A 19,810-nucleotide genomic window follows, 5' to 3' on the forward strand; every position below is an offset into this window, starting at 1 on the left:
CTGGGGCATGGGGTTGGGGTGGAGGAGGGGATATGGGGTGCAGGCTCTGGCCAGGTGGTGCTTATCTCGGGCAGCTCCCAGAAGTGGCCGGCATGTCTGGTTCCTAGGCTCAGGGGCAGCCAGGCAGCTCTGTATGCGGCCCACGCCGCCCCCACAGCTCCCATTGGTCCCGGTTCCCAGCCAATGTGAGCTGCGGAGCCGGCGGCTGGGGCAGGGGCAGCATGCGGAGCCCCCTGGCTACCACTACGCGTAGCAGCCAGAGGAGGGACATGCTGCTGCTTCCCGGAACCACAGGGAGCCTGCCAACCCTACGGGCCCCGACGTAATATTACTGCCCCAAATCCCCTCCACTGGACTGAGCCAGGCCTGGCTCACGCCGCTGCGCTAGTCCCACTGGGGGCCCAACGCCCCCCAGGGGGCGACTCCCGCCGGGCCGCAAAAGGCGGCGCTGCCACCACCTCTCCGCCCGCCAGGGGGCGCGCGGCCGCATTCCGCGCCGGGCTCGCGCGGTTCTTTTTTTTTTTTTTTTTTTTTTTCCCCTTCCTGGAACCATAGACGCGGAGGAGCGGCCCAGCCCGGCCACTTCCAGGACGCTCTGGAATCGCTCGCCCCCACCCCACCTCCTTCCCGCTGGTTGAGCCAACCAGGAAGCGGAAGTTCGGCCGCAGGGGTTTGTGGGACGCCGGGGAGCGGGGCGGCTGTTCTGTTTTCTTTTGGGTCCGATGCCGCCAGCGGCGGCGCCGGCCGCGGTTTGGAGGCCAGAGACCGACGTGGCGGGTGAGTCAGTCCCGGGGGCGGCGGGGGCCGCGGCTCGTAACCCTTCCGCTCGGGGTGCGGGCCGGGGAGCGCAGAGACCTGCCCGGGGTTAGATGTGACCTTTGACCCCCCATAAATATTCGCCAACCCCCCCCCCCCCGACTATGGATCCGCCGCGCGGTCGGGGGGGGCGGGCGAGCGCCCCCGCTCGGTGCCCGGCGCCCCGCGGCCAGGGGCTCCCCAGGCTGCGGGGGGCGTGGGGAAGCGGCCGCCGCCGCCGCTGACCGAGGCTGCGCCCGGGGCCGGCCTGCGCAGCGCGAGGTTATTTTAAAGCTATGGACAGGTTGTGTCTGTCGGCTGAAACTTCCACCGTCGTGCAGAATTCTTGCGGGGCCGGGGGAGACTCCGACACCAAGCCCCTGCTGACCCGCTCGCTGTCGATTCAGAAAGTTAAAGCTTCTGTAATGGTTTAAAAAGACACATTTTCTACAGCGCGTGTCAAAATGTGCAAAGTAATTAGCTGTGAAACAAACTCTAATAAGGAGCCTGCCTTAACCCTGCTGCGCTGCCGCCCGGACTTTTAACAGCCCAGTCAGTGCTGCTGTCCGGAGCCGCCAGGGTCCCTTTTCGTCCGGATGATCCCATCGAAAACTGGACACCTGGCAACCCTACAGGGTCCTGATGTAATATTTCCATTGGACCATATGAACTGGAACCATAAACTCACTGAACATTAAATCCCACCAAATGAGGGTAGATCCATCCTCATCATCGTATCCACTCATTATGCTTCACACCTGAACATAGCCATTATATGGACAACATACCCCATATCTCAATGTCTGTACTTTGACCCGTTAAACTTTTACCCCCAATCGGGGAGATTGCAGATAATGTATTCCTTACGCCACCCGCTCCTAAACCGAATTTCGCACCCCTTGGTAAACTGTATCTTATTCCCTGATAACCAGAAACTTCTATGCCTAAACTCTGTACCGTTTACTTTTTACTTCAACATTATCTTAATAAAATTACTGTTCCAAATTCCCTTCATTTTACTTACCCTGGCCTGTGTCACGTGTGTGTTAGTGCCACTGGGGACCCAACACCTGGGAGGTTCTCAGTTAGCATTTTTCTTATTTTGCCGGTCTGTAAATTTCCCTTGTTATCGATGGAAATATTTTTTCATAGGTATGTGTGCGCAAGGTGAAATAGATGTTTGAGATTTACTGATAAAATTCAACTTTTCCCCAGTCTGTTTATATGTTATGAATTATAATGGTTGTGTTTGTAAATCTCTGGCAGATCTGTGGGTGGTTATATGTATGAGCTCTCTCTTTAAAATTATCTTATGCTGTAGCTAAAACTCATAAATGTGATTTTAGAAAGAATGTTCTGTTGCCTATTAATTACACCAGCCCTTCTGCCCTCCCCCTTTGTGGCTCTAGTAAGCAAATGGGGATTTGTGTTGATGATTACCATCATGGAGAGGGGACCTCACTGCGTTGAAGTTGCACCTTGTGTAGTTTGTTCAGGTCTGAGCAAGAGTTATAAGACTAATTCTTCCCTATAAATGGACATCTGTTTTTTTTCCTTTCAGAATAAAGTCATCTAGTTGAGGATATGGAATTCTTCTTCAAGGCTGGACTGCTGCAGTATAACTGTTGCGAGTTGACACTCTAGTAATTCTGCTCAGTAATTCTACTCTCTGAGTATCAAACCACACTTATTCATATCATCAGCTTTTCAGTTTCTCTGTGGACATAATTGTACTGCTTATGACTGTAGTATGTAAGTCTTGGAACGGAATTCATATATTGTGATGGTTAGAAAACAGTTTATAATGGCAATGCTGTTAATTTTAAATTTCCTAATTAACTCTCATGCCAAGAATCAATGGTTTTACTTGGTAACGTTTAAGTCTCAGAACCGGTCAATTATTTACAGATAAGGACCACGTTCGTCAGTTAGTGTCTCCTACAAGTTAACTGAGTATATATTTTTCTTACTGGTTTTATACTTTTTTTTTTGTGCTATGGCGGCTGCTACAATAGTTCATGATGCATCAGAAGCAGTAGAGCTCTGTGCTTCCTATGGCTTATACCTTAAACCCATTACAAAAATGTCTATCAGCGTAGCACTTCCTCAGCTGAAGCAACCAGGAAAATCCATTTCCAATTGGGAAGTGATGGAAAGACTAAAGGGAATGGTGCAAACTCATCAGTTTTCCACACTACGGATTTCCAAAAGCACCATGGATTTCATCCGTTTTGAAGGAGAAGTTGAAAACAAGAGTTTGGTTAAGTCCTTTCTAGCATGCCTTGATGGCAAAACAATAAAACTTAGTGGTTTCTCTGACATTTTAAAAGTTCGTGCTGCAGAATATAAAGTTGACTTTCCTACTAGACATGACTGGGACTCCTTTTTCCGTGATGCGAAAGATATGAACGAAACTTTGCCAGGGGAGAGACCAGACACCATTCACTTAGAGGGGTTACCTTGCAAATGGTTTGCACTGAAGGACTCTGGCTCAGAAAAACCAAGTGAAGAAGTTCTTATAAAAGTATTTAAGAAATTTGGGGAAATACGTAATGTGGACATACCCATGCTGGACCCATATAGAGAAGAAATGACTGGTAGAAACTTTCACACCTTCAGTTTTGGAGGCCATTTGAATTTTGAAGCTTACGTTCAATATCGTGAGTATGTAGGTTTCATCAAAGCCATGAATGCCCTGCGAGGGATGAAACTGATGTACAAAGGTGATGATGGCAAAGCAGTGGCTTGCAATGTAAAGGTGAGGAACTGCGGAGTTATTTTGTAATAGACCTTAAGGGGAAAAAATACTGTTGAATGTCCTTTCCGTGTATGTTAAATTCTACAGCTGCATTTTATTCTGATATCAAGTCAGATTGTTGATGAAGTGACAGCATAAAAACAGTCTCTTGCAACATCCGTAGTGGAATTTCAAAAGTAAGGTGTGATAGGGAGGTAAAATGTAATACACAAAATCCTGTACCAAATTAAAAAAAATCTTAACATTGGCATAACTCTTGGGCTAGGAGTAACACAATGACGGGAGCTAAATATGTGAACTAGGAACTATATGTTCCATTCTATGCATTCGATGAAGTGGGCTCTAGCCCACGATAGCTTATGCTCAAATAAATTTGTTAGACTCGAAGGTGCCACAAGTACTCCTATTCTCTTTGAACTAGGTCTGTGTTCTAATTGCCACATTTAATTTCTTAAACAACCAAACAAGCTGTGTTTGTAAATATTAATATTATTTTAATATTCCAGCACCATGAGTAATTTCAAACAGCCATAATTTTATCTTTAAATCAACCTTTTAGAGGTGGATTTTCTCCTCTATCCACTGCTCCACCAAAATGTGAAAAAAATACTTTGTCCTGAGGCTCCAGGACATTGAGATTAATTCTTGCCCCAGAAATAGCTTTACTATACAAAAATATCACAACGTTAAAGTCTCTTTACTCATGGCCTATAGGGTTAGAAATGGGAACTTTCCGGCTTTTCGGAGGAATACACATTTAACTATCACTAGCCCTGGAAGACCTGGAGTTACTGGTCATGACTTCTTTGTGTGTAGAAAAGTAAACTAAACTAGGTTTTTAAATGAGATTTTAACAAGTTTTTAATGGTCCCTCTGAACCCTGTAATATTGGATTGACGGTGACTAAGATGTCTAGTATTACAGGCAGTGGTGTGTCAGAGAGAGAGTCCTAATAAAATATTTAAACTCTCTAAAATAGTTTTCCTGTAACAGGAGGCATTACAGGAGACATAAGTGTGGTAGATGGGCTTTATTGGCACATATTTAGGTTGTCATAGACTTTAAGACTGCAAGGGACCATCATGATCATCTAGTCTGACCTCGCACATTGCAGGCCACAGAACCTCGCTCACCCATCCTCTAATAGACCCATAACCTCTGTCTGAAGTACTGAAGTTCTCAAATCATTATTTAAAGAGTTCAAGTTACAGAGACTCCACCATTTACACGATTTTAAATCTGCAAATGACCCATGCCCTGCACGACAGAGGAAGGCAGAACCCGCCCTGGCAATCTCTGCCAATCTCATTTGAGGAAAAATACCTTTACAACCCCAAATATGGTGATCAGTTGGACCCTGAGAATGTGGGCAAGACCAATCAGCCAGACACCTGGGTAAGAATTCTCTATAGTAACTGAGAGCCCTCCCCATCTAATGTCCCATTTCCGTCCTTTCAGGATATTTGCTACTAGCAGTTGCAGATGGTGCACATGCCATTGTAGGCAATCTCACCATACCATCTCCATAAACTTATCAAGCTCAGTCTTGAGGCCAGTTAGGTATTTTGCCCTCACTGCTCCCCTTGGAAGGCTGTTCCAGAACTTCACTCCTCTGATAGTTAAATACCTTTGTCTAATTTCAAGCCTAAACTTGTCAGTGGCCAGTTTATATCTATTTGTTCTTGTGTTAATGTTGGCACTTAACTTAAATTATTTCCCTACCTCTCTGGTATTTATCCCTCTGATATATTTATAGAAAGCAATCATATGTCCCCTCAGTCTTCCTTTGGTTAGGCTAAACAAGCCAAGCTCTTTGAGTCTCCTCTCGTAAAGTAGGTTTCCATTCCTCTGATCATCCTAGTAGCCCTTCTCTGTACCTGGTACAGTATCTTTCTTAGGGCAGGTCTACACTACGGGGCTAAGTTGACCTAAGTTATACAACATACCTTAGGTTGACTTATTGCAGTATCTACACCGCACTGGGTCGACAGGAAAAACTCTCCCGTCGACTTACCTTATGCTTCTCATTCCAGTGGAGTACCAGAGTTGACGAGAGAGCACTCAGTGGTCAATTTATTTGGTCTTCAGTAGGCCTGCTAAATCGACCCCTGGTGGATCGATTGCTGCATGTCGATCCCTGTGTAAGTGGAGACAAGCCCTTAGACATGGGAGACCAGAGTTGCGCACAGTATTCTGGATGAGGTCTCACTAATAATTTGTATAATGATACTAATACTTCTCTAGCTGTACTGGAAATACCTTGCCTGATGCATCCTCTTGCATTAGCCTTTTTCGCTGCTGCATCACATTGGCAGCTCATAGTCTTCCTGTGATCAATCAAAACACCAGGCCTTTTTCCTCCTCTCTCACTTCCAACGGGTAGTTCATCCATTCATAAATGGATCTGGAGAAAGGGGTAAACAGTGAGGTGCCAAAGTTTGCAGATGATACTAAACTGCTCAAGATAGTTAAGACCAAAGCAGACTGTGAAGAACTTCAGAAAGATCTCACAAAACTAAATGATTGGGCAACAAAATGTCAAATGAAATTTAATGTGGATCAAGGTAAAGTAAAAAGAAAAGGAGTACTTGTGGCACCTTAGAGACTAACCAATTTATTTGAGCATAAGAAGTGAGCTGTAGCTCACGAAAGCTTATGCTCAAATAAATTGGTTAGTCTTAGCCACAAGTACTCCTTTTCTTTTTGCGAATACAGACTAACATGGCTGTTACTCTGAAACAAGGTAAAGTAATGCACATTGGAAAAAATAATCCCAATTATACATACAATATGATGGGAGCTAATTTAGCTACAACTAATCAGGAGAGTCATCATGGATAGTTCTCTGAAGACGTCCACGCAATGTGCAGCTGCAGTCAAAAAAGCAAACGGGATGTTAGGAGTCATTAAATAAGGGTTAGAGAATAAGATGGAGAATATCTTATTTCCCTTGTATAAATCCATGGTATACCCACATCTTGAATACTGCGTACAGATGTGGTCCCCTCATCTCAAAAAAGATATACTGGCATTAGAAAAGGTTCAGAGAAGGACAACTAAAATGATTAGGAGTTTGGAATGGGTCCCATATGAAGAGAGATTAAAGAGGCTAGGACTTTTCAGTTTGGAAAAGAGGAGACTAAGGGGGGGATATGATAGAGGTATATAAGATTATGAGTGGTGTGGAGAAAGTGAATAAGGAAGTTATTTACTTGTTCCCATAATATAAGAACTAGGGGCCACCAAATTAAATCAATGGGCAGCAGGTTTAAAACAAATCAAAGGAAGTTCTTCTTCACTCAGTGCACAGTCAATCTGTGGAACTCCTTGCCTGAGGAGGTTGAGGAATATAACAGGGTTTAAAAGAGACCTGGACAAATTCATGGAGGTTAAGTCCATTAATGGCTATTAGCCAGGATGGGTAAGGAATGGTGTCCCTAGCCTCTGTTTGTCAGAAGGTGGAGATGGATGGCAGGAGAGAGATCACTTGATCATTACCTGTTAGGTTCACTCCCTCTGGGGCACCTGGCATTGGCCACTGTCAGTAGACAGGATACTGGGCTGGAAGGACCTTTGGTCTGACCCAGTATGGCCATTCTTATGTTCTTAGGTAAGTCCCTAGGTTACAGTAAAAATTCTTGTTAGCCCCTAAGTGCATGATGTTGCACTTTGCACTATTAAATCGATCGATCCCATTTCTATACTCCAGTTTTCAAGGTCCAGTTTACCTTTTGTAAAATCATGTTGTATTTTATCCCAATTAAAGTTTACCTCTAGTCCTTAACTACTTTCTCTTTCAAAATGTGTTCCAACACCTTGCATATAATTGAGATCAAACTACCTGGCTTGTAATTTCCTGCATCACTTTTTTTGCCTTTCTTAAAAATAGGTACTATATTACAATTCTCCAGGCATAGGATATGAACCCTGTGGGTGTATGTATGGGTTGGTTAAAAATCCCTTTTATTGGGCTTCCAATTTCATGTGACAGTTCCTTCAATATTCTTGGATGGAGATTATCCAGGCCCCTCCATTTGGTCCCATTAAGCTGTTTGATCTTGGCTTCATTAATTTCTACTTCCATATCCTCATTTCCATTAGCCACTCCACCACTACCCCTAAACTCTTCATTACAATTATTTAAAAACTGAGATAAAGTATTCATTTAGGTGTTGGGCCATGCCTGTATTATCTTTAACCCCCCCACATGGTCAGTGCTTGGTGGTCCCAATTCTTTTTTCCTTGATTTCTTATTTGTATGACTATAGAACCTTTTGCTGCCAGTTTTAATTTCCTTTGCAGTGTCCAACTCTGCTTGGATTTTGGCCTTTCTCACTTTTCCCCCTATACTTTCTGACTTCCAATACTTAGCTTTACTTCCTGATCCAGCCCATCTTCTATTCCTTGTAGGCGTCCTGCCTTAATAACCTGTTTGAGATGCTTGTTCATCCTGTTTGGTCTGCTACCCTTCACTACAATATTTTCCCCCTTGCTTGTGATGCAGGCTTCAGATAGCTTCTGCAACTTTTCCAAGCCTCCTACACATTCAGATCCTTGAGTTTTCAGCCTAGTCCACTTCCTTTAATTTTTTAAAGTTTGCCCTTTTGAAATGAAGGACCCTAGTTGCAGACCTATTTTTGTTTATCCTTCCATTTAGTTTAAACTTAATTAGCTCATGCTCACTCAAACCAAGGTTGTCCCCTACAACCAGTTCTTCTCACTATTCACCATTAGCAAATCTAAAATGGAATTACCTCTTGTTGGTTTGGTGACTATTTGGTGAAGAAATCTGTCAGCTATCACATCCAGGAAAATGTGGCCCCTACCATTATTAGTAGCATTTGTCCTCCAATATATATCTGGGAAATTACTCTCCCATAATCACACAATTCCCAGTAGTACTTATTTCATTAAAAACATTAAGGAGGTCTCTGTTCATATCCAGATCAGATCCTGGGGGTGTGTCGCATTCCCCAAGTGCTATCCGTGGCGACCATCTGGTCACTTTTTTCCCCCAAGTGGTTTGGCTCAAATGGACTCTTGTTTTATCCATTCCGTCACTTCTAATTTCTTTACAGTCTACCTCCTAAGTAATATACAATGCTACTTCACCACCTTTATCTTTATTTCTGTCTTTCCTGAACAGCACATTCCCTTCAATCCCTGTACTCCACTCATGACTACAATTCTACCATATTTCTGTTGTCCCTATAATATCTGGTTTCACTTCCTGTACCATTAGTTCTTGTACCTCCATTTTGTTAGCCAGGCTCATTGCATTGGTGTACAAACATCTTAGTTATTTCTGCTTGTCTGTACTCAGATTCCTCACCCAGTTGGGTACAGTCATTCTACTGTCAGCAGATAGATAGACGATACTATCGTCATTAGTATCGGCATTATCTTTTCTCTTGATGTCCATTCTCCTACTCTTTCTCCATTGCTGTATCCTCTTTCTTGATTTTCCTCCTGCTCAATATTAGTATTAGGCATGGATATTACATGAGCATCTCCCAACCGTATCCCCAGATTCCTAGTTTAAATCTTTTAATCAGTTGTGCCAGCCTCCATCCCAGAAATCTATTTCCCTGCCTATTCAAGTAGAGGGCATTCCATGAGAACAGTCCTCTGTCCATGAATGACTCCCAGTGGTTCAGCATTCCAGAACCCTCCTTGTAGCACAGCCTGAGCCATCTGTTGATCATCGTAATCTTGTCTCGCCTTCATTCTCCTCTTCTAGGGACAGGCAGAATCCTACTGAAGATCACCTCAGCCTCCATTTCCTTAAGTGTCTTCTCCATAGTTTCCTTTGATGCATTCCCCTGAGAATCTAGCATTATAATTTGTTCCCATGTGAATGACAATGAGTGGATTCTTTCCTGCTTCCATTAGGATCCTTTTTAGCCTAAGGTCCACATCCCGTATCTTAGCACCCAGCAGATATGTCCTGGGGTCAACTCTCCGCAGATGGTGCCTCTTTCTGACTGCTGTGCGGATTAGCTCTTTCCAGGTCTGAGGCCCCCTTCTGCTGCTCACTGCATGCCCTGCTGCTGCTCTCTTGCTCTCTCTCGCTCTGTGCAACCCAGGATGCTCCCTCTTTGTGACTTGGGCCTCTGGCCAGATCACTATGCATGTTTCCCCCTTCTGGAGTATCAATTTCCTTACCAGCAGTTTTAGGCAGTCTTCTCATTCACTGCCCCTATAGTGCCACTTCCCCTGTGGCTGGGTTCCAGCTCCACCCTCTCCTCTGGGTTCCAGCTGAGGGATCCTCTAATCAGTAGCAAAGTCTTCATCATCCTGAACCTTTTTGCTTTTTCCCTGAACCTTTCCTAATCATGGCTCCCCCATCTCTGGATTTGCTAGCACAATCTCCCTTCTTACATTGAGTAACTGCAGACTAATTTCTGTTGTCCCGAACACAGCTCTCTTGTCCCAGGGAGTGACTGCAGACTATTTACCTGCAGTCCCTTTCCACTATCAACTCCTTTGCATTATATATGCCCTGCCTGTTCCTGCACAAGTGAGCTTCCACTAATTAAGGCTTTCCGCTCAGCCTTAATTCCCCCATCTTGCAGCCTAATAGGTTAATTGTCCCCTCTGGCCTACGTTAACCTATTCAGCGTTAACCTACGTTAACCTATTCAGCATACCCCATCACAAGACAGAGCACCTTTCTCTTCTCCAGATCAGCTCTGATCATCTAATTGCTTTGTGTCTGCGTGGCCTGTACATCTCAGATTTACCCATAAAACTCTTTAAGAGCACACTGCCAGTGTATTTGTGTGTGTGTATTTATGAATACACGTCACACGCGGAACTTAAACTATATATTTGTTCAGCACATTCCTAGGAAAACTAAAGAAAATTAAACTTTTAAAATACAGCTCCTTTTTAAAGAGGGGTAACGATACAACATTAAAATAAAAAATCAGCAAACATCTGTAGAATGAAAATAAATGCAATTTATACAACTGAGCAGACATCTGAATTGTATTTGAAGTGCAGATATAAGCAAAATTTATGAAAAATTTGTTGCATTGTGTGATCTCAACCCATTTTTAAACTGTACTTGAAAATTTAATAAAAATATATTTCCATGATACCTGAAAATCTGGCATATTTATCTTATTGCTTCTGTCACGATAAAAGGCTTGTTTTTGCAGCCACTGCTCATCAATTAGAATAGCAAGGCTATTATAACAAATTTGAAAGGCCATACTATCAGATAACAGATGTGTCATGGGTGTATGATGTCTACAGAGACAAAGGCCAAATTTTTAAGTATTAATTTGATGGCTATATAATGAGGTATAATATTCTCCTACTTTGCAGTTATAGGGGGTTGATGTTCAGAAGACAGTTTAAAATTGAAATTTATTATTTTAGGTTAAGCTCACTAGGATTCACTTTTTCAAATCACAAATACCAGTACTACTTTTGAATAGAAAAACATGAATAAATTCAATTTCAGACAGAATCTAAATTCATGGAGCACAAGAAAATAGTATTTAGTTTTCTTTTTTTAATTTGGTTTAGTAAGATTTGCTTTGACATGTTTTAAGTAGGGAGCCATGCACTTACGATTTGATAATTGAGTAAAATGTGGGCTTTGTTATGAAAAGCAAGTCAGTCAATAGCGTGCAGTTCAGAAAGTATCCCGTAAGGTTCATGGAAAAAGTTTGAATGTGTTGGAGCTACACATTAAATTGTTTGTATACTTTTTACTGGATAAATCCCCAGGCTCATGAGTAAAATATTTTTACTTTTTCTCACATGACAAGACTTGCAAGAACAAGTATAAAAAAATCCAAAAGTCCCCAAACCTTAGTTTTCAGGATGAAGTGAAAGCAAAGCTGACGCTTAAATGTACTAGATTAGAATTGTTTTTTACCTCTTAAACTCATTGTTTCTTAATTGTGCTCTGTAAAGGTTTCCTTTGACTCAACAAAACACCTGAGTGATGCATCAATTAAGAAACGGCAGCTTGAACGGCAAAAGCTTCAAGAGCTTGAACAACAAAGAGAGGAACAAAAACGCAGAGAGAAAGAAGCTGAAGAGAAGAAAAAGGAGGAGGAAAGGTAGATCTAACTTATATCTACATTTTTTAATTTTAATGATAAAATACAATAAAACTGCATTTCCTTCCCCTTATCTCCTTCGCATTAGGAATGAATGAATGAGCAATTGGACTAAATTTCAGTCTCTTGCAGGGCTAAAACTTTGGGTCCCCACATTTCTTCATTCCATTCAAAATGAGGAATGTTTAATTTGATCATATTATAACTTCACTTTTATATACAGTTAGAACTTCAGAGTTACAAACACCAGAGTTACAAACTGAACAATCAACTACACATCTCAGAAGTACACAATGAGGCAGCAACAGAGACCCTCCCCCCGCCCAAAGAAGGCAAATACAGTACAGTACTACGTTAAATGTAAACTACTACAAAAGTAAAGGGAAAGCAGCATTTTTCTTGTGCATAATAAAGTTTCAAAGCTGCATTAAGTCAATGTTCAGTTGTAAACTTTTGAAAGAACCACCATAACGGTTTGTTCAGAGTTACGAACAACCTCTGTTTTTCACTCTAGGTTTTACTATACTTTTTGTTTCTCATGCTGCACTAGCAATCATATTTCTAACCCAAAAAAAGTTAATTTATGGGCAAGATCTTTCCACATACAGAAACAAAAATCCAATCTTATGTTAAAACTGACATACGCAATCAGTTACAAAGTGTTTTGACTAGTTCAGTAAAGATATTAAATGGTCTTTAAGTTTGGTATTGACTCAAAATATATTGTTAGCTTTAACTATTCAGTCTTCTAAATCAGAGTCCCATTTTTTTCCCTGGAGACTCTTCACAGAATTCTCCAAACATAATATTAAAATCTCTTTATCTTGCAACTCTCTCTACTTTTAAACGTGTTTTGATCACTTACATTAGTGGTGCGAGCAAATCAGATTCCAAATTCTTAATCCTCTTCTAATTTCGAAATACCTTAGTAATAAAAGGCAGAGTTTTTCAGTTGTTTCAAGAGTTAGTTATGTTTTCCAAATCTTTTAAGACCAGTTTTCCTATAAACTATCTTCAACTGGTAGAAACTGTTGCAGATCCTTACTCTACTTGCAGATTTTAATTTTTGATCCTGTGCAATGCAATCTGGAGCTGAGATGGCCATCACTGAAGTTGAAAGTTTGGTAAATTTATTATAATACCTATAATTTCTTATAATTCTGCATAACGTTATTGTTTCTGGACTATTTTAAAACGTGTTTAAACTAAAATGGATGATTTTGATAAATATATATACCAATGCTGGTAACAAACTAAAAGCTTTTACTGTTAAAGATAGTGAGTAAACATCTTCACCTTTGAAAATCCTCATTCACATCAGAAGTACTATATGGGCAATTAACAATGGTAAGGTAACGTATTATGTTTGATTTTCAGTTGTGGTGGGTTTTACATTCCTAGAAGCAGTCATTCCTCTAAGCCCCAGTTGTTGTGTTGCCATTGTTCCTAGAAGACAGCTGACCAGAATGACAACTATGTATTAGTTCTGAGGAAGGAGGGTTCAGGCAGTGAGAGAGCCAAAATAAAGTGAGCTAGTTTGATATTTTGATGGAAAGGTACTTCCTAGAACTGGATAATTGAACTATTTAAACTACAGTGATTTGGTTTAGCTTGGATCATGAAGTTTTTAAAATCTGTTTTCTAGATAGAAAATTGGAAGACCATGTGCTAATTGTACAAGTAAATCGTTTTATTGAAATGGCTGTGCTTTAACAAAGCTTGTTGCTTTTTAATGTAGATAGGTTTTTTTCAGGGATGGGATATAAGTTTTAGAATGTATTACTAGGAAAAAAGTATGTGTATACATACAAATATCTCAGGGATGCCAGGTATATATGGACCATAAATCTGATGGTACCAAATCATTTCAGCGATTGTATGTTAAGGAAGCTGGAGCCCATGCATCTGTGATCTTTTTTTATCATTTAGATGATAGATAACTCTCAAAGAGCACTGTTCTTCACCCTTTAATAAAGCAAAACTATTGACTTGAACAGAAATTTTGCCTGAGTAAGGAAGCTAAGTTGTCTAGATCCATTTACTTTTGTGTGGTTAAAGTAGAATTCTTCAGTGGAAGCTGCTGCCTCTTTCTGAAAATCATGCCACTGTTTAGGCACGTATTCTCTTGAAAATCTTGGTCTTTGCAACTATCTGCACATTTTAAAATTGATATCTGCTCAAAGTTTTTCTTCTGGAGGATGGATTGCCCAGCCAACTGACTCAAAATGACTGTATTTCTAATTTGAGCAGTAAAATGCTGTATGATCTTACTTGTGTTGGTTCCTAAAACATCTGATATTTAGATTTTTGCTTATGCCTAGAACTGTCTATCTGATGTCAGTTTGGTTTTGTGTGGGAAGGGAAATATTTAAAGATGTTCACTGAATGCATATGTGATGTTTCCTACTTCTGTCTAGCTGTCAGCAATCAGTAAGACCTGTCTTTCTTGAAAAAAATAACAAAATCCTTTATTTATAACTTCAATTGTAATACAAGTCAAAATCCAAAATTGTTCTTGTCATAGCTAATGTACAAATTAATCACTCTTAGGAAACAGAAGGAACTTGAAGAACTTGAAAGAGAGAGAAAAAGAGAAGAGAAGTTACGCAAAAGAGAACAGAAACAGAAAGATCGTGAAGTTCGTAGAAACAAAAAGAAACTTGAAAAAATGCAAGCAGAAGAGCAGAAAAAACTGCAAGAGAAAATAAGACTAGAAGAGAGGAAGCTCCTGTTAGCGCAAAGAAATCTTCAGTCCATTAGACTAATTGCAGAACTGCTTAGCAGAGCAAAGGTAACTTTGAAAAGCTGTCTTTTCCATATTATTTCAAAAGCTAACAAAAATGAAAACTGGTAGAGTAAAATTTTAAGTGACATATGTGTTCATAAGCCAAACCATTTAGCTATTACATGTGCCAACAGTCACTCCTCTGAATATTATGGATTGTGAACTCACAAGAGCCTGTCTTGAAGCCATAGGATGTTTGCCTATGCATCTGTTCCCTAGGAAGGCAGGGATGGAGTAAAAAGAGAACCTGAAATTATTGACCTGAATAACATTGTGCATCAGGTGAGAAAAGAGGCCTGCTCACTACTTTGAGATCCAAAAAAAGAAATGTGTGGAAACCATGGCATAAAGAACTGAGCAGGGGACTAAGACAGAGGATTCCAAGTTTTAATTTTGGCTTTGCCACTGCATCACTTGTGGCCTTGAGCAGTTCACTTAACTGCTCTCTTTCCCATTTATTAAGTGGGGATTATTGTGGTTTCTTTTACTAATGTTTGAAAAGTACTTTTGAAGAAGCAGGTGTAACAATATTACAAAAATACAGATATCCACTGACAGTGATGGTGACTTGTCAAATCATGTCTGAGTCTGCAGTCGTCAACATTGTTTCCATATGTTCCCTAAACAGGACGCAATATTGTCTTATTTCTTGAAAAAGTTGTAATCACAGATATTTTGGAGTAATGGCTAATGTTTAGTAACTGTTTTAAGTAAGCAGAAATGCACAGCTTTGTTTCTTGCTGCCATCATACATGAGGGGTGTTTTAATCTGTATATTAGCATAAACGTAGCGTTAACATTTTAACGCAGCATTCCTTTCCATCCATCACATTATCATATGTACATCACATAGTAATTCCTGAGCTCTTGATCCCCACTGAGAGAGAGTCTCACTCCAAGTAAAATAATGCTTAGAGAATTTTTATAAGATTTTCCTTTTTTAAAAAATATCTAGATTCTTATAGTGTGTTCATCACTGTGGTTCATCAAAGTTGTTTAGATACTACTGTGTTGTGCACTGAAGCAATACCTGAGGATATCAATTATTGCACCATTTTCTGTGGATAGCTGTCTTTCCCTTCACGCCTAGGGTAAAACTTGCAAAGGACTGAACTAAGCCTCTTTTGTTTAGGGTCAAAGTAAGGTAAATCTGATATTTAAATCACACAATATTGCTGATTGTATTAAACATTTACATACTTAACAGAATAAAAACTTCAATTTTTGTAATTTACCTGAAGCATCTAAACCCATTCAATCCTTGAGTTTTGTGACTGCCAACAAAATCACTAATCCCAGTGCTGGTTACTGTAACATTGACACCTGTCCACTGGTAACTGGACTAAGCTCAACTCATTTGATATAGATTCCTGAATAGTTGTTGGATAGTAATGATTTTTGCTCAGATTGGGTTCTGACGAGTAACCTGGAGGCGAAAAGTACCAAGTCACATTACCAGTTACTTAAACTGAGCTGGCTGCTTTTTCATTTCAGCTTTATTTGTTGAACAATATCCTTAGTGCACAGAGTTATGTAAATTATTTTTTTTAAATGGTTCCCTTTTTTTACAGGCTTCCCTTGTATATGAAAAATTCTGATTTCTTTAACAGAGAGATTTTTGGGAGACATAAGCAAATTTATAAACTTTCTTTCTCATTCATTTTCTCCCTCCCCCTGAATGTCTTTCAGGCAGTAAAGCTTCTGGAGCAGGAACATAATGAAGAAAGAGTCCGTCTTCAGGAGTTGGAAGAGAGACGAAGGCTGCAAGAGGCTGAACTCAGACGTGTAGAGGAGGAAAAAGAGAGAGCACTTGGACTGCAAAGAAAAGAGAAAGAGCTAAGGGAGAAGCTATTAAGCAATCTTCTGAGCAAGAAAACAGATGACACACATCAGAGTAAGGAAGAAACTAAAGCATCTCAGTCTGGCCTGTTGAAAACTGTTGTGGGTGGTCCACAGATTGTGTCATCCAGCTGTATAACATCTACCTCGGTACAGTCCATTATGGGTAAACCAAATCAGGCCTGTCAGAGGGAACTAATATCCAATGAAAGTGTGAACTCTCAATCCAAGTATTTAAATGGAAACCTTCACAAGGAAGCTAATGTTAAGGAAAGCAACAAACTTAATTTCAATAGCACCGAAAGCTCTTCTGATAAAAGGAGTTCAGGTGTGCTTTCTTGTATTCCTGCCAATAACCTGCAACACAAGAGTACACCAAGCTATGACCAGAATGCGTGCAGGAAGGACTTATCCTCTGAGCAAGGCAAGTGTAACAAAGAGCCAAGTAAGGGGAGGAGCCATTCATGTAGTGACACAAGTGTTGATAATAGCAAAGATAAAAAGGAAACGAGCAAACACAGAAGAGACTTGAGTAGTCAAGATGAAAAGTATAGGAAAGAAAGAAGACTCCATAAATACCCTAGCAAAAGTCGCAGCCCTCACCAAAGAAGCTTGAGCCCAGATCGCACCCAGCATAAGAGGGCCTCTAGTAGTGAGAGTAGACAAGATAAAAAAGAGAGAAGTCATGGTCACAAAAGCTTGGCCAAGAAACGAAAGCACCGAAAGAGATCATTGAATAAGCAGAGAAGTCCGTGGAGTAGGTAATAAAGGAAGTCACCTTCAAAAAAGGCCATTACAGGACAGATCAGGGCCAGAAAGTTCTGAAGTAGGTCTCAGCTGTGTGACTACTGCGGGGAAAAGATGAAGTTGCTGTTTGGTGACTTATCTAACTGGAATCTAGTTCATGGAACCAAGATACAGATAACTAGATTTTGATGTTTCTTCATGATCTGTTTTGTCTCCTTTTTTTTACGTTACGACAGTGCTGTAGATATAACCGTATGTGCTTGAGTTTCTACAGTGCTGATAACCAACCTAACTTGGTTTTCATTAGTTTCCATTTTCTGAATCTTTTGATTAGATCACTTAGTTTCTAATGTCTGCAATCACAACATCCTCTGAATTAGGAGAGATATAGGTGTCAGTTATCAGGATTCCAGTCTTGGCAAGTAATTGTGTACAAAATATTTGACTACAAACCGTTCCTTATGCACTCAATGAAAAAACATGTAGCAAAGCAGAATTTTGGCTAATTGAGCCGGGGGCAGTATTTTTGTATGAAATTTGAAAGTGACCATAATATTGACAGAATATCTTTTAAACTGTGCTGCAATGCCTCCATTGTTCTTTGAGGTTTATTTACTTTGTGGAAAATCAGAAGGCCCAAATGATCACTTATATATTTCAGCATTCTTTTCTATTTCAGAATAGTTGCACTATTATGCTTTTAGAACACCAGGAAATATTCAAAAATGGCCAGAAAGCTGCTCTATGTCATGTCTTTAAAATGTTTTGGCTGTTTCTAATTATTTAAAATAGTATGGAAACAGTTAAATTTATGTTTCAAGTATATAAAGATGTGTTGTTTTTTGAAAAGGGGCCTTCTTGCTAAATTATTTTTTACTTGCAATGTTCAGATTCAAGGATGCAATTTATCTAGTTAAATAATTTTTATAACGTTTTGCTTCTAAAACTGAAGCTCAGGAATCTTAAAACATCTTGTAACATGAAGGTGAGAGAACAGTTTAGTCTTCATTTTTATGGTAAACTTGAAAAATCTATTTCCAGTAAACCCAAATTGCTGTTTTCATATGTCAGTACATTAAAATTTGCAAAAGTACTATATTAAAACTTGCTTTGTTGTGAGATTTTGTTTTGAAAAAATTATTTGAAGGTGTAGTTCAGTAATGAAATTGACACATCTTTTGAGATATCCCTGTAATTCTCAACTATATTGAATGAGATCACTAACTTTGTAGTGTTCATTTTGGGTCAGAACGTATGATATATGGCTACTTCCTGGAGTCAGTACAAACAATAAGGACACTGGTGTGCAGCCCAGTTACTTCCCCCAACGGGATGGGTTTCTACCAACCTGCTGTTGGTGAGCTCTGTGTAAGGGGGTTAGATTTTCTTATTAGCCTGTGTCTGCTGAAAACTTTTCACCTTCCCCTAAATTTAAGCTGCTGAAAAAGAAGGAGCCATTCCCCCAACCCTCTGCATTTTCATTGTCATGTGACTACTGTACCCCACCCCTCGGCTTTTTGAGCCTTCCTTCCTGCTGAATAGCTCCTGTACCTTTGTCATCTGTTTTTAGAGCTGGGCAAATAACTGGTTTTATTTTTCATTCTCTGGGAGTTCCGAAAAATAAAATAAAATAGTTCAGGTTCAATGGAAACAGATTTTTTTCTTTTTAATTTTGGCTGGATTGAAAACATGTCACGTAGGTTGAATGAAACATTTTGTTTTAGGATATTTAAAATTTTTATTTTTTTTTTAAAGCAAAAAAAATAATGGTGGCTTAGATTCAAAAGCAGTGGTAGCAGTGGTTCCTGCCTTATAACCTAGAGCCTAGTGGATAGGGCACTCACCAAGGATGTGGGGGAGAGACCCAGGTTGGAATCCCTGCTCCGGAGCAGGGACTTGAACCCAAGTCTCCCTCTCCCAGGTGAGCACCTTGACCTTTGGGCTACTGGCTATTCTGGGGTGAGTCTCTCGATCTCTCCCATTGAAGCAGTTCCACTTTGCATAAAATACTTCAATAGTGATAGGAGCAGAGAGAGAGTGTGTGTGATTCTATAGTATGGTGGTTAGGTCACTCATGGGGGTGAGGGGAACACCTGGGTTCCAGTTCCTGTGCCAAAGAATATTTATACAGAGTGGAACAGCTTCAACAGGAGATTGAGAAAGACCCTTCCAGAATCTCTGATAGCCTGGTGATTAGGGAACTCAAGTGTGTGTGTATTAGGATAATCTGTGTGTGTGTGTGTGTGGTGGTGGTGGTCGTGTCAGGGGAGATTTGGATTCAAGTCCCTGTTCCTAAGCAAGAAATTGAGCCTGAATCTTCCACGTTGCAGGTGCGTGGGCTAACGGTTAAAAGGGGGACAGTGGTGCCGCTACTATGCCAGTGGTTTTGTGACCAATGCCTACATTCCCTTGTGAGTGTAGCTTAAAAAAAAATCAAAATGCTTAATTTTGACATTTCCAAAAAAAAAAAAAAAGATTTTGTTTCATCTGAAACAATTCACCAAAATAGACACCGATTCCCAAAATGTTTCAGTTGACCCAAATCTGCATTTTTTTGGTGAAAGAAGTTTTGTCCAAAAACATATGTGCCCACCTCCTATTAGCTTTTTTGCTTCTCCAACTAGCAACTAAATGTTGCAGTACTTATCAGATTAACGACTGCCCGACTTCCAGACCCATGAGTAACACTGGTGAAAGATAATAATAGTCAACTTTTCCTGTTGATGGTTGGCGGAGACATGAGCAGAAGCAAAGGCATTGCCCCACTGTCTGACTTAATCTGTCTGTAGATTCAATTTACGTGGGGGT

General features: G+C 40.4%; 1 protein-coding gene across 1 annotated transcript; it reads left to right on the forward strand.

Moving 5' to 3' along the window:
• The first annotated feature begins 666 nt into the window (after window positions 1-666).
• AKAP17A (A-kinase anchoring protein 17A) lies at window positions 667-17,024 on the forward strand. The gene is made up of 5 exons (XM_073353957.2): window positions 667-777; window positions 2,357-3,553; window positions 11,483-11,631; window positions 14,182-14,422; window positions 16,106-17,024. The coding sequence occupies exons 2-5, from the start codon at window positions 2,792-2,794 to the stop codon at window positions 17,018-17,020; spliced, it is 2,067 nt and encodes a 688-aa protein (XP_073210058.1). The 5' UTR covers window positions 667-777; window positions 2,357-2,791; the 3' UTR covers window positions 17,021-17,024.
• Window positions 17,025-19,810: the final 2,786 nt, after the last annotated feature.

The sequence above is a fragment of the Lepidochelys kempii genome, chromosome 1, assembly GCF_965140285.1.
Source record: "Lepidochelys kempii isolate rLepKem1 chromosome 1, rLepKem1.hap1, whole genome shotgun sequence".
NCBI classification, from domain to species: domain Eukaryota; kingdom Metazoa; phylum Chordata; order Testudines; family Cheloniidae; genus Lepidochelys; species Lepidochelys kempii.

Coding starts and splice junctions, on each gene's coding strand:
- AKAP17A (XM_073353957.2), top strand. CDS start 2,792: ATGGCGGCTGCTACAATAGTTCATGATGCATCAGAAGCAGTAGAGCTC. Junction 3,554..11,482: donor CAGTGGCTTGCAATGTAAAG/GTGAGGAACTGC, acceptor TGCTCTGTAAAG/GTTTCCTTTGACTCAACAAA. Junction 11,632..14,181: donor AAGAAAAAGGAGGAGGAAAG/GTAGATCTAACT, acceptor AATCACTCTTAG/GAAACAGAAGGAACTTGAAG.